This window comes from Physella acuta, unplaced genomic scaffold (assembly GCF_028476545.2).
Source record: "Physella acuta isolate Inbredline_101_S28 unplaced genomic scaffold, ASM2847654v3 ptg001117l, whole genome shotgun sequence".
Classification (NCBI taxonomy): Eukaryota; Metazoa; Mollusca; class Gastropoda; family Physidae; genus Physella; species Physella acuta.
This window is the reverse complement of record NW_026732634.1, coordinates 54,578-69,003: the sequence shown is the minus strand read 5'-3', so window position 1 is coordinate 69,003 and position 14,426 is coordinate 54,578. Positions and strand designations below refer to the sequence as shown.

General features: G+C 27.0%; 1 protein-coding gene across 1 annotated transcript in view; it reads left to right on the top strand.

Annotated features, from left to right (window-relative positions):
• LOC131955943 (voltage-dependent calcium channel type A subunit alpha-1) overlaps positions 1-14,426 on the top strand; it is a gene marked incomplete at its 5' end in the record, with an annotated part of 65,548 nt that overhangs the window by 8,624 nt on the left and 42,498 nt on the right. Inside the window, 15 exons of the mRNA XM_059320263.1 lie at positions 568-671; positions 1,075-1,190; positions 1,525-1,584; positions 1,981-2,085; positions 2,620-2,826; positions 3,612-3,724; positions 4,245-4,357; positions 4,754-4,885; positions 5,530-5,602; positions 5,896-6,016; positions 6,526-6,626; positions 9,916-10,040; positions 11,111-11,277; positions 11,955-11,987; positions 12,911-12,970. Coding sequence (XP_059176246.1) covers positions 568-671; positions 1,075-1,190; positions 1,525-1,584; positions 1,981-2,085; positions 2,620-2,826; positions 3,612-3,724; positions 4,245-4,357; positions 4,754-4,885; positions 5,530-5,602; positions 5,896-6,016; positions 6,526-6,626; positions 9,916-10,040; positions 11,111-11,277; positions 11,955-11,987; positions 12,911-12,970 — 1,630 coding nt within the window. The remainder of the gene's footprint in view (positions 1-567; positions 672-1,074; positions 1,191-1,524; positions 1,585-1,980; positions 2,086-2,619; positions 2,827-3,611; positions 3,725-4,244; positions 4,358-4,753; positions 4,886-5,529; positions 5,603-5,895; positions 6,017-6,525; positions 6,627-9,915; positions 10,041-11,110; positions 11,278-11,954; positions 11,988-12,910; positions 12,971-14,426) is intronic.

Sequence of the window (14,426 nt, the reverse complement as noted above, 5' to 3'; positions counted from 1 at the left end):
TTTAATCTTTGGAAAATGAATACACTCTTGCCCATATATGTACAAAGTTGAGCCAATAATTAGAAAATTAAGTTTTTTTCTATAATTACATTCTTTACACTTGGTCTATCACTTGGAACTAGTTAATTCAAGATGAACCTTAACAAAACGCTAACTCTTAACAACGTTCTTCGTAAGCTGAATTTAAATTCGCTTTTTAATAGAATACTCTTTTTTTTTTAATGATCTATTGTAGTTGTTGTGCTAGAGTAATACAAACTTATTGTCCTCACTGGGTTTTTTAAGTTCCTAAAAGAAAAACTAAGTTTTAGCAAAATGTTTTTTTTTTTAATTTTATTTGAAACACTGAAACATTTTTAATGACAAAAGTTAAAGTTAGGCAATTCTTTTGAAAATTGTATGTGATAAAAAATAAGTGTAATAATATAGGTAGAAAAAAGTATGGGGGTTTATCAGTTACTATTCATTTTTCAACAAAGCTTTTCGTTTAACTTCATTATTAAATATGTTTTTGTCAGAAAGGTTGATTTTAAAAAGTTTTTATCATTAAAAAATTTGTTTCCCCAGACAAATGATGCCTTAGGAAGCTATTTCAACTTTTTATACTTTATTCCACTCATCATACTTGGGTCATTCTTCATGCTAAATCTAGTTTTAGGTGTGCTTAGTGGGTAAGTAAGAAATAAGAAAATAATTTTTAGCACACACTTCAATTCATAACAATCTTGTAACCATGTCCGTAATCTGGTGACCAGAAAGTCAATAAGCCCAACATAAAATTGCCCAAACTGAACAATGTGCAAATGCAAAGACATAACACTAATACAGTTTTATTTGGTCATATTTCATGGAAATATGTTATTTTTTATACTATTTTTTACATGTGGTCATTCTTTTTTAAGTCATTAAAAATCATTAATTTAAAAAGAAAATCACACACAGACTTTTTTGTGCCCAAATATCTGTTGCCTATATTTTCAATTCTACTTTTTTCTGGGAAATACTATGACTTATATTTTAAAATAAAACTTTGTTTACATCTGACTAAAAAATAAACTTGTTGTTGGTCAACAGAGAATTTGCCAAAGAGAGAGAAAGAGTAGAAAACCGCAGAGCCTTCTTCAAACTTCGTAGGCAGCAGCAAATTGAAAGAGAGCTAAATGGCTACCTGGAATGGATATGTAAAGCTGGTTAGTTGTCTATTTATAAGTTTAGATTAACATAAACAATATTCAGATATTATATTTTCATGAATATATATATATATATATATATATATATATATATATATATATATATATATATATATATATATATATATATATATATATATATATATATATATATATATATATATCCTGTGTACAGAGAGAGATGTTTATATAGTTATGTAGTATATTAACAGATTTTCAGATTTTTCAGAACACAGATTTTTTATTGTATTATATTTTATATTGTATTATAATTGTAACTTCCTGCTATTTTTTTATAAAATTAACTGGGTAATACCATTATTCTCTGTAGAGGAAGTGATTCTTAGTGAAGAAAGAACAACAGATGAGGAAAAACTAAAAATTATTGAAGGTTTGTTATAATTTTACTCACTCTGTCATTAAGTGACTTAATTGTTTACAGTTAGAATTCTTTTCGTGGCATTAAATTTTTAAAACTCTATTTTTGCTTTTAACTTGCATCTCTATAATGTAACACTAATACTTACAATATAAAATTTGCCTAGTCTTTCTTTACAAAGTTTAATACCCAAATTCTTATTCTCCAAGTAAATTTATCCCATATAAATTTCCCCTTTGCAAGTTTGCCTTAATAATTTCCCCATGTTAATTTCTCCTATTCTAATTCTTATATAATTAATTTCTTCCATCTTAATTCCTATACTTTTAATTTCTCCTTATGTTAATTCTTCCTATGATTAATTTCCCAAATGTTGATTGCCCTAATGGGTTATATTCTCTTTCACAGCTCGCAGGCAGGCAGCAGCTAGGAAAATGAAACAGCTAAAAGGGAACGACACAGAGAATGAGAATGATCAAAATGAAGATGAATTGTTGGCCGCAATGGCACCAGGTTTGTTGTGTTTGACTTGTCACCGCAGGATAGTGATTTAGTGTCAGAGTTTGTTACATGTCACAATATTGTACCGATTCACCTTTTTAGGATGTGCATTAATGTTTTAGTTAACATGAATGATTCTGTTTACTACTTCTGTAGGATATCATGAGTCTACTTAATTTTATTGAGGCCTGAGCTAAGTTGGGAAAGTAAAGATGCCTTATCATAGATATCATTTAGTAGCCTACATACAATATTTGTTTTGTTTTTCACACCAAGGATTGAAAGGTGTATTAACACCACCAAATTTAATTTTATAATTTTAAAAAAATTATTGAACCTTTAGATCACCAGGTGGTTTTGAGGATGTAATTTTATCCATCATGTTCTCTGGGTTATAACTATCAAAATAGCAGTTTAAAACTGGTTTACCCACTTCTCTTGGATCTATTGACATAAAAATGTTGCTGATCATGGAAAAATGTAATTTTAATTAGTGCAACACTACTTCATTTCTGTCAAAAGTTATTAAAATTCTTCATTTTTCAGGCAATTCCTTTACAAAAAACTTGAAGAAAAGAAAAACAGGGAAGTGTGCCTCATTCTGGAGAGCAGAGAAAAGGTTTAGGTACTCCATACGTCGTCTAGTCAAGAGTCAACTTTTTTATTGGATAGTCATCGTTCTAGTATTTCTCAACACTGTATCAGTGGCGTCAGAACATTACAAACAGCCAGAGTGGCATGTTCAGTTTCTATGTGAGTTTATTTTAATCAGTTCATGAACTTTTACCAGGGATTTTGTGGGTGGCATTTTCAGTTTTATGTGATTTATTTTTTTTATCAGTTCATGAACTTTTACCAGGGGTTTTGTGGTAGCATTTTCAGTTTTTATGTGAGTCTATTTTATCAGTTTATGAACCTATACTGGGTGTATTAAGGTGGCGATCTATAATTTGCATTGCAAAATTCAATTTATTTTAGTTTACATATTATGCCTACTTATATCAATTACTTTTTTGGAAAAGTATTATTTTTTAAATATAGTTCAGTTATATAAATTTACCAAACTCAAAGAACTAGACACTGACTGACAATTAAATCTTGATCTCTAAAACTATTTGATTAAAGTCTACAAGTTAGAAAACTTCTTAATTTTCTACCCACTCTATATCCTGAAATGATTTAAAGTAAAACAAGCTGTCAAAAGTAAACTCTAATTTAAAAAAATACTTTACTGTACTCAAACTACTTTTTACCCTCTAATTTCCTAAACAAAACATGCCTTATCGGGTATAATCATTTAACAGTTTTTAATTATTTTAGTTTTTGTAGCCCATTAACATTTACTCAAGAAACTTTACCTGGACTGTATTACTGTATTACCAGAAACAACTTTATATGCTGAGTTTGAATAAAAAATTCTCCCCTTATGCCAGCTAAAAAACAAACCTGTTATTACAAAATAAACTATAAAATAATTCTGTTTTGTTTTAAATGCTAGAAATAGAAAAACTGTTTATTTGTGAACATTTAATCTACAGACATTACAGAATATGCTTTCCTGGGACTGTTCATTTTTGAGATGTCAATAAAAATGTATGCTTTAGGAGTACGAATGTATTTTCAATCGTCTTTCAATATATTTGATTGTGTGGTAAGTTAAAGAAGTTTAAAATGTTATCATATCTTTATTGAATAATTGTTTACAATTTATTAGCAGTAAACAAAAACAAAAATAAATTAAAATTAAATGTAAATATAAAATGGTTTTAAATATTACCCCCCCTTCCCCCCAAGCAGATCGGCCTCATACAAGCTCATTTCATAGCAGAGTTGTCATTGGTTTCCTTTGTCATCACAGATAGATGCATCATTGGGTAACTCAGTCAAGTCTTTATTTGTGCAGGCACTGATGTATCAGGGTGGGAGGGGGTTTAAACTACAACTGTTGGCCACTTTCATTGATTTTAGTTTCATAATTGAGATTGTTGTTAAAATATGATCAAAAGCACACTAGTAGTACCCAAAAGTCCACCTAGGCTATAGGAGTATGTATGGCATTATTTTTACCCCTTCGCTCATAACAAAATCCTACATACACCACTGTATGTATGACAAAATGGGGCTCAAGTGCACATATGGGGTTTATCATAAATGTTAACATTTTTTTTCAGGTTATAGTAGGCAGTATAATTGAAGTCATATGGTCTGAATTTAAAAAAGGATCTTCATTTGGTATTAGTGTGCTCAGGGCCCTCCGTTTGCTCAGGATATTTAAAGTGACTAGGTAATATATTTCTTTCATTTTATGCTAGTATTTTTTTTTTTATTGAAATTTGAAAATTTTAAGATAACTTTTATCTCTGCAAAATGGTTTTATTTTAATACTCTAAAAAAAATGCATGTTCAGAAAAATGGAGGCATTTTTTTTTTGTAAACTCCAGAATTTCTTCTATTTCTCCATCATTGTTTCCTATTTTGTTTCATAAATAAATGATGTTGAGGAGAGATTTATTTCATTGTTCAAATATTATAATTTTTACATTCAGAAGAAGAAAACTTTTAACTTTTAAATGTGTTTTAATCTTATTTTCAAAATGTAAATTTTTTAAAATTTTAATAACTAGTTTTTTATTAAATTAGTTAGAAAATGTGCTGTAAATCTCAATGAATTATTCCACAGATACTGGTCTTCATTGAGAAACCTGGTGATATCTCTGTTGAGCAGTATGAGATCAATTCTCAGTCTCTTGTTTCTACTCTTCCTCTTCATCATAGTGTTTGCACTTTTGGGCATGCAACTCTTTGGAGGAGAGTAAGTTTAGTGGTAAAACAGACACAAAATTACAGAATCTTCCAGTATCTCTATCCTTAAGGGAGGTGTCATGGTATGAGAACTGACTAGGTTGGGAAGATAAGTATTTAAAGCAACTGGATATGAATGGCTATAGAGTTATGGTTTATTGAACTTTTGCTGTTAGTCAAGACTAGTCCTAGTTAGGATTGTGTTGGTCTATACACTGGAAAGAGATCCAGCCATGGCTTTCATTCTCTCTGTATCTGACTGTAAGAAGAATTTTCTAAACCCTAGAGCATCAATGAGATGGGACTCAACATGATCCAACTCTCATTTTGCAATGGAGATGGTCTAAGAGTGAACATCTCCACCAATAAATGTTAAATAGAAAAGTTCTAAAATAATCATTTTCTGTATTATTAATATTTATAAGCTAAGTAGTTCAAAACTGACAAGAAAATAATGTATTGAAAAAATAAACATTTGAAATAGTTTACATTTAGAATTGTGGTTGAACCTCATATAATGCCAGAATAAATCAAATCAGTGAAAAATGCTAGAGACTGTATATTACTTTGAAGAAAAAACATTTTTATTGCATAATAAACTGTTTTGTTTAAAGTGGGATCTACAGTAATTGCATTCTTTTATTTGTATTTTAGAATGAACTTTGAAGAAGGTCGACCCTCTGCCCACTTTGATACATTCCCTATTGCTTTGCTCACAGTGTTCCAGGTAAAACAAATCTCAGCACAAGAAAGTAACAAATATAGCAACTATTTTTTTTAAATGAAGCCTTTGAAATCCAAATTTAGTTTTTTAAATTATTTTAACTAATTTTTTTTTGTTACAGTTACTCTTTAAAGTCTAATAATTTTAAGTTTTCCTCTACAATTGTTTAAAAAATGTATTTTCAGCTAAAACTTTTTAATTCTATGTTTTTCTAATAAATGGTTTCAAATATTTTTTTTTCTTTCCTTAAAAAATAATTTCATAATTTGTTTTAATTTTACACATTCTTTTTTTAGATATTAACAGGAGAAGATTGGAATGAAGTCATGTACAATGGTATCAAAGCCCATGGTGGTATAGAGGAAGGAGGAATGTTCTTTTCTGCATACTTTATAGTCCTTGTGCTGTTTGGTAACTGTATCCTGGACATTAGATCTACATTAGGTTTTATAATTTGGTCATTCTGGTTAATAGATTTTTAATCATTTGGTCATTCTGGTTATCGAGAGATGAAATAAATTATATTATAGTTCTGATTATTTAACTATCATATAGAAATATAAATTATAGAAATAATATTTAAACAAAATTGCTTAAAATAATTTTTAGGTTTCAAAAAGACTTGGTGGCCATTAATAAAGCATATAATATTCACACCTAGGGCTAACACTCCACCCCTTCTCTTCTTGCTACTGACATTTTGTTTTGAGTGTTTGAAGTTCTGCAGATTTAGTTGGGTACACTTACCTTTTATAAAACTTTTCTAATTTTAGCTTTTTCATATGCAAGATAATATCTAATTCTATAACTATATGAAATATTTAATATACTATTTATATCTGGTAAACAAAGGCAGACTTTATAATAAAGTAAACACTATTTGATAAAACTTGAATACGTTTTGGATTTTTCTTAACAATAAAAAGACACTCTGCTGAATGTGTTCTTGGCCATCGCAGTAGACAATCTGGCAAATGCCCAGGAGCTTACGGCTGCAGAAGAAGAACAGGAAGAAGAAGAAGCAGTAGTAAGTGATCAATTTTTTTTTTTTTTGTAATAATGGGGAATAATTATAAAATTTATTAATTTCAGTGTTTGTGTTTTATAAAATATTTTTTATTTTTATTTTTCTATACTATTAAATTTTCTATCATGAGAAAAAGAAATAGCATTATATTCAGGCAATTGCTAAAGTACAGTTTTTAAAAATTGAATTTGTGGTTAAATTCAGAAAATTTAAAAAGTAAACTATTCAACTAAATATTTCAAAAACAACTTCCATTATGGTTTCATTACATTCTGGCCTAGATTTTATTAATTAAATAATTTAACCATCACAAGCTTACAACTTAAGTGATTGTGTTTTTACAAAGATAAAGTGAAGTATTTTATTATTTGGTAGGTCTACTTAGTATTTTGAACAGATAAAATTCAATGCCAGTTATCTATTGTCTCTTAAAATTGTTTTTATAATGTCTGTCTCAAGATTATTTTTCCATTTTAATAAGAAATTTATAAATAAATTTAAGCAATTACTTTTATTTGTCAGTGTGTGGGATATTACTAAAACAGATACAATTTTTTTGGTGAAACAGTTTTGAGGATTTTAAATATTAAATATCTTTTCTAAGGATTTCAATAAATATGAATGATTTTTTTGTATTTTATACATTTTAGAATATTATACATTTAGAATTTAAAATTTTGAACTGGTTAACTTGAAAAAAATGTATGTTATATGTAGCTTGATTTTTTTTTTTTACTTTATTTTCTGTTTTACAATAAAGCAATTTTTAAAAAATGTAACATTCCTTTTATTCGTACCTAAATTATCATATTTGCTTATATTCAAATTTTACTATAATGTCTTTGTTTTTAAACTACAGACTCTTTTTGTTAAACCCAGACTTATTATACCTCAAAAATTTAAATAAAATGTTTTGATCTGTCTGTATTTCAAATAGCAAGTTTTATTTTTAGTTCGCTCAGTTCACAGTAAAATGTTAGATTCATTTTCTACAGACGACATTTTGTTTTTATAGTATCCAATACAGCATCTTCAAAAACAATAACGATAAATAAAATATTTATCTGACTGTTATAAACTGATCATGAAAAATGTTTTCTTATTTTTTCCTCTTGTCCTTCAGAGTTCAACTTAATGGAACGTTTAATTCGTTTGTAAATTTGTAGCTTTGAATGCAACGCTTTTTATGTTTTAGATTGTTAGGGGTTAATTCCAATATTGTATGTATTGTATGCTGAGTCCTGTAAAATTGTAACCAGTTTTGTTTAGACATGAAGGGTTGCTAGTTTTTATGAATAATTCTAAAGACACAATATATGCGCATGTGAATAAATGTACAAAATTAATGAGATGTACATTATTTCAATAGAGTTAAGGGAAGTAATGATTTTTGCTTGCCTGCAGATTTAAAGAGGATTAAAATATAAGCATGTACTCATTTTATAGCAGATGCATCTATAAACTAGACATACACCAACCAGCACAACACCACTCCCACTCCCCCCACCTTTTTTTTGCAACAATTTTTTGGTTAAAACGCCTGTACAGTTTAGACTGCTAATTCAATGTTATCAGACTCCACAGTTCTAACATGTGTATTTCTCTATGTATCAAGAGAATAATCCTAATAGAAGGCTGTCAGGATATAAATATTTTTAGGAAATTGGATTCTTTGAATTGTACCATGCACATAACCCAGACACATTTTTTTTTCAATAAAGTTAAGGGGTGTAACTCTAATAGACAGAAGAAATTGGATGAGTTGTCTTTCATTAAGCATCCCAGCTTTAGAGAAGATTAAAAAATAGCATGGAAAGAGAATTCAAGCTAGCAGTTTTAGTGGATGTCTTATTCTTAGAGAGTTTTTTGTGTGGTGATATCGACAATAAAAATTATTTATCTACACTTTTATAAAATTGCATTCTATTAATACACTTGCTAATTTTTTTTTAGTAAACGATGAAATATTTACAAAATATTGTTTTATTTACAAAATTAGATTATAAATGTTATATATTATATATTCTTCTTTGAGTATATTCATAACTATATACTATATACTACTCAATTTGTTAGATTGATTAACCATGATTTTTCTTTATAAATTGTAGGCCTTTTAGAAATAGTAGTAATAGTAGTAATATTTTATTGATCTTCCATTGTAGCCTCCAAATTGTTGGAGTATTGTTTTCTATTGTTTTGTGCATGCAGTGACCAAGTGAATACAGTGTATTCATTATGTGACCACACATAGCGATACCACTCCCACACCCCACCTTTGGCCTATGTGATGAAGTGTAGTAAAGCATTAAAAATTACCTTGCATGCCATTCGTATTGTATCAGTACTGTCAGAAAGTCGTCAGTTAATAAATATCTAAATAGTTTATTTTATTAAGTAACAAAATAAAATGGAAGTAATCTAACTTAAGTGTTTATTAAATTAATTAAGATCAAATCATATGGAGAGAAAAAAAACTTTGATGATCCAGAGCCATTTAAATATAACAATGTACACACTCAACTGAAATGCTTATTTATAAACCCACATTCATACATAAATGTACACAGATTACCTTCTCATATATAAATGCATGTGTTATACATGTATGTATAGTCCTAATATTATAAGATACCATATTTACATATCAAGTGCTAGTAATTTAGAAAAAACTACTTCATAATTTCATAATTTACTAATCTTTAATAATATTTTTAAAATTGTGCAATGAAAACATTCCACAATCAATATTTTCTAAACATTTAAATTATATGAACATTGATAGAACTGTAAGTTGAAGTGCATTCCGATATTTTAAATTAGTTTCAAAATACATTATATATATATATATATATATATATATATATATATATATATATATATATATATATATATATATATATACATATATATATATATATATATATATATATATATATATATATGTATATATATGTATATATGTATATGTATATATGTATATGTATATATGTATATGTATATATATATATATATATATATATATATATATATATATATATATATATATATATATATATATATATATATATATATATATATATATATATATATATATATATATATATATATACATACATATACATATATATATATATATATATATATATATACACATACATACACATACACACACATACATACACATACATACACATACACACACATACATATACATACATACACATACACATGTATTATTAATATACATATCTAATCTCTTTCCTTTTCTGCCTCTTCTGCTGTGCAGCGACGAGAGGAAATTGAGAAAGAAATGGCAGAGCAATTTGCTGCCCAAGGGAGACCACCTTTGGTCAACATCTGCCCACCATCTCCACAGAACAATGAAGAGAACAAGACTGCAAATTTTAACTAGTGAGTTCATGTGGCTGTTGTGTAGCATCCTGCCGTAAGAGTATTTTTGTTAACTTAGATAAGTCAGTAATCCTTTTTTTTTTAAATTTTTTTTATTTGATTCAATCTTACAAATTTGTACTATCAGTTAAAATATATTAGATTACTTTTTCCAAAATTTAATATAGTATTGCATGTATTTTGAATTTGAAGCAAATAAATGCATATTTTTTATTTAATTTATAAATATATAGTAGTGAAACAAGTGTTATGCTTTTAAGAATTACTTAAATTTCTTAATGCAAAAAAATATACATTTCATAAATGTTTGCCTGGATTTCATGATATATATGCTTATACAATCTACATATAGCGAGCTTGTTACATGTAGATTTTATTTTTTATTTTTAACTCTTTATTCGCTCATGTTTTATGCCAGTTGTACAATCATAAACTGCTTTGTTTAACTTACCTTGAATGAATATCTTCATTCCCACTATTACTTTTGTTTGGTAGCTACTTCCTTGAAAAATACTAGCTAGTAGCCTGTAAAACTACCTATAAAAATACTAGTTAGTAGCCTTTGTGTGAATGTAAAAATACCTAGAAAAATACTAGCTAGTAACCTGTAAAACTACCTAGAAAAATACTAGCTAGTAGCCTTTGTGTGAATGTAAAAATACCTAGAAAAATACTAGCTAGTAGCCTGTAAAACTACCTATAAAAATACTAGCTAGTAGCCTTTGTGTGAATGTAAAAATACCTAGAAAAATACTAGCTAGGAACCTTTGTATGCCTGTAAAGCTACCTAGAAAAATACTAGCTAGTAGCCTGTAAAACTACCTAGAAAAATACTAACTAGTAGCCTTTGTGTACCTGTAAAACTACCTAGAAAAATACTAGCTAGTAGCCTTTGTGTGAATGTAAAAATACCTAGAAAAATACTAGCTAGTAGCCTTTGTGTGCCTGTAAAACTACCTATAAAAATACTAGCTAGTAACCTGTAAAACTACCTAGAAAAATACTAGCTAGTAGCATTTGTGCACCTGTAAAGCTACCTTGATGACAACTGGCATTTGTCTAACCAACAGCATCAATTTCAGTGCGGGCAACAGAGTAGATATCAATCTGAGCCAGAACAACTTGAAGGACAACCGAGATAAAAAGATAACCGTGGATAATGTTGATACTGTTACCAAGACTTCATCCGTTACAATGCCCTTGGCCAATAATACAGAAGATGACATGTCTGATACAGGTTAGAAATTTTAATTTTGTATTTGAAACTTGGTTTTTTCAAAAAAGTTTATTAATAACCCATCATAACTATTCATAACTAATGTTGTTTGATCTAAAATGATGGTTATCTAAATAACTTATGATAATCAAACATACAACAAAGTTAAACAGTAAAGTTTCTTTCTTCATTATTTTTATTTTCAGTTAGTTGGTAACTTCATTAGATTAGACTATTTTTACTGGGTAATGAAATTACTTTAAAATGTATGTAGACTTATAACGTTTGAAGGAATTAATGACAAAAACATGCCTATTTTATGAGAATATACTAACCAAACATACTAATGGTTTCTTAGATAAAAAATTTGTTTAGAGTTATATAAATTACATTTTGGAAGAGTTATTTATCAAGTAAAATTATTTCTTTTGTAATAGTAATCATTATATCATCTGATTTTAAAACCAACAATAAAATTTAGTTCAAAATTGTTATTTTGGGTTAAAATATTTCCTTCGCTTTTCAAAACTGACAATTTGCTTTTGATATTTTTAATTACATATATGTTTTATAGAAAGGGTGATTATAATGTATATTTTATTTTAAATTCGTAACCATCAGCCATCAACATATCCAAGACAAGCGTACGGAAATTTATCATTAAGATTAAATATGATTTGGTATTAACATATTTTCAGTAAATCGGAGGGGGAAGCCTGCTGATCAAGGAGGTAAATGACAAAACTCCTTTTGGTTGGGCATTTTGCATTTTATTACTTTTTATTGCTCCCATTCTACAGATTTTATTGTTATAAATTTAAAAAAATTGCTTTTTTGTTTATTATTGCTAAAAGAAGGATTGATATTTTAAAAAATGGGTTATCTTTATTGTATAGTTTGTTAAACAGTTAAAATAGTATTTGTAAGGTTTTTAAGAAGTAATTAACTAATTATTAAATAACATAATAAAAAACTTGATACAAACTTAAAATATTGTTATCCTTAAAATGTTAGTAGGAACATAAGTATAATTTGCTTCCAGATTGCTAAGCAATTAGTGAATGCAACTCTCTTTACAGTACATATTTATTTATTTTATTTTTTGTCTGTTGTGAAATATGTTTTTAATTTTTAAATTTCATATACCTTTTCAGTTTGATTTTATAATAGGGGTATTAATTATTTACATTTTACCAATCATTAAACAAATCAGTAATATGTGGTGTCAGTGTCCAAAACAAATTAATTCATATATTATATATTTTATAGTTTATGAGTAAATTTTTGCTAACAGTTTTATTATGTAGGCCTATATGTGAATAATTTTTTTTTTAATCCATCCTAGATAAATTACTACTATTTATTTTAAATACATTTTTTTAACATCACATCAATTTAGAAGAAAGGTGTAGCCTTTTTTTGAATTGTAAAACTATTTCTCTTTCAGTCATTATATAATTTATTTTTAAAACCTTTTGTTACTATTTTTCTCTTTGGACAATTCAACATAAGATTATCCTTACTTTGAAATTTTTTAAATCCTTTTTTTATAAAGATTTATTCAGCCCACTTATTATTTTGAAAAAAAAAAAACAGTGAATGCATTATTATTTATACTTTTTATTTGCTGATCCAGTTTTGCTTTGTATTTCAGTCAAGTCCAACTTTAAAGCCAGGTTTTATAAAGCTATCAATATGTTCAGTGGTGAAAAAAGTAAAGTTGGATAACACAATTTTGTTTCCTGGTTTGGGTATCTTAGAAAACTTTTATTTGGTGGTTGGCAGTATTTATAGACAGAATATTTTATTCCAATCCAAATTTTGTAAAGTGATCCATATATTTAAAGGTGTACATAGTAAAAGTAGTGAAAAATCAAGTAGAATTTGGTTACTGAAGAAAACTTTGTTTGGTGGTTGGCATTTTTTTTATAAGCAGTGGGTTATTTCTTTAAATAAATTTTGGTAATGGTTTTCATATTAATGAGGATGCTAGTTTACTTTCCCTATATCTAGTGTTTTTAGATTTTAAAAGATTATTATTTGTGTAGATATAATATACCTTAAATCCATCTCATTTTTTTAAATTTAGATTTTATATCAATATTTTAGCATTATATAGATAACCTAATTATATTTTAGGGTATATTGTTAAACTGGACCAATAAAAATAGCATATTTATCTATTCAAATACATCAAACTATAAAGATTTTTTTTAACTTGACCTATGGTAATTATCCTCATGTAGGCTAGTCTACATTCAGTATTACTATTTTATTAGACCAAAATTTATAAGAAATTTTTAAAAATAGAAATTTCTTTCTTCTTCAATTTATTTTTTTTATTTCTTAATTTTGATAATGCCTTGAAACTTTGTATAAGTTCTAGAATTTTTTTATATACATTTATCCATTTTTTATATGGAGAAGCCTTACTAAATTATTTTTTATTTTCAAGGCTCTGAAAGCTGTTCAAAATTTTCATCTTATTTTTACCAGCAACTTTTATAGCTTGAAAGTTGAATAGTTGTTTTAAAGAAATAAAAGAAGCAAAAGACTTTAGAGTCGGAGAACACCTTAATTATTTTCTACTATGTTGATTTTCTTTTTCTTAATTTGTAAAATGATTTAAAATTTCATTTCCTGCTCTCCTCTCCTTTTATAGAAATAAATTTAAAAAAAAAAATCTGTAAAATGTTTTTTTTTTATTTTAGTTTCAAGTTTTAAATATTTACACAGTAATAATAAGTAGTAATACTTCAAAATACTATTTTATTTTATTAAACTTGAATTTAAAAACTGTATTCTTTATTAATGCTGTAATTTTTATTTTTTATTATTAGTCTACTTCATAATCTTAATGATTGTCCCACTTGTATCTTCATAGCTCAACAAATATTGTAAATAATTTTTGTATTTGTGTTTTATAATATAATTAACCTCTCCTGTAAAATTTTGTTATAATGTCAAAGGCTGTCATCATATTTTAAAAATCCTTTAAGTTTCTAGTAATTATCCCATTTTAGTTGATTCAAGGCAGATTTTCTCACACAATTTAGTTACAAGAAAGAGATCATTCAACAGGTTTAATAACTTACACAAGAATTTCATCAGCCTGGAAAAACGATTAGGTATCATACACTCATGACTTCAACTCCTGTACATGAATTAAA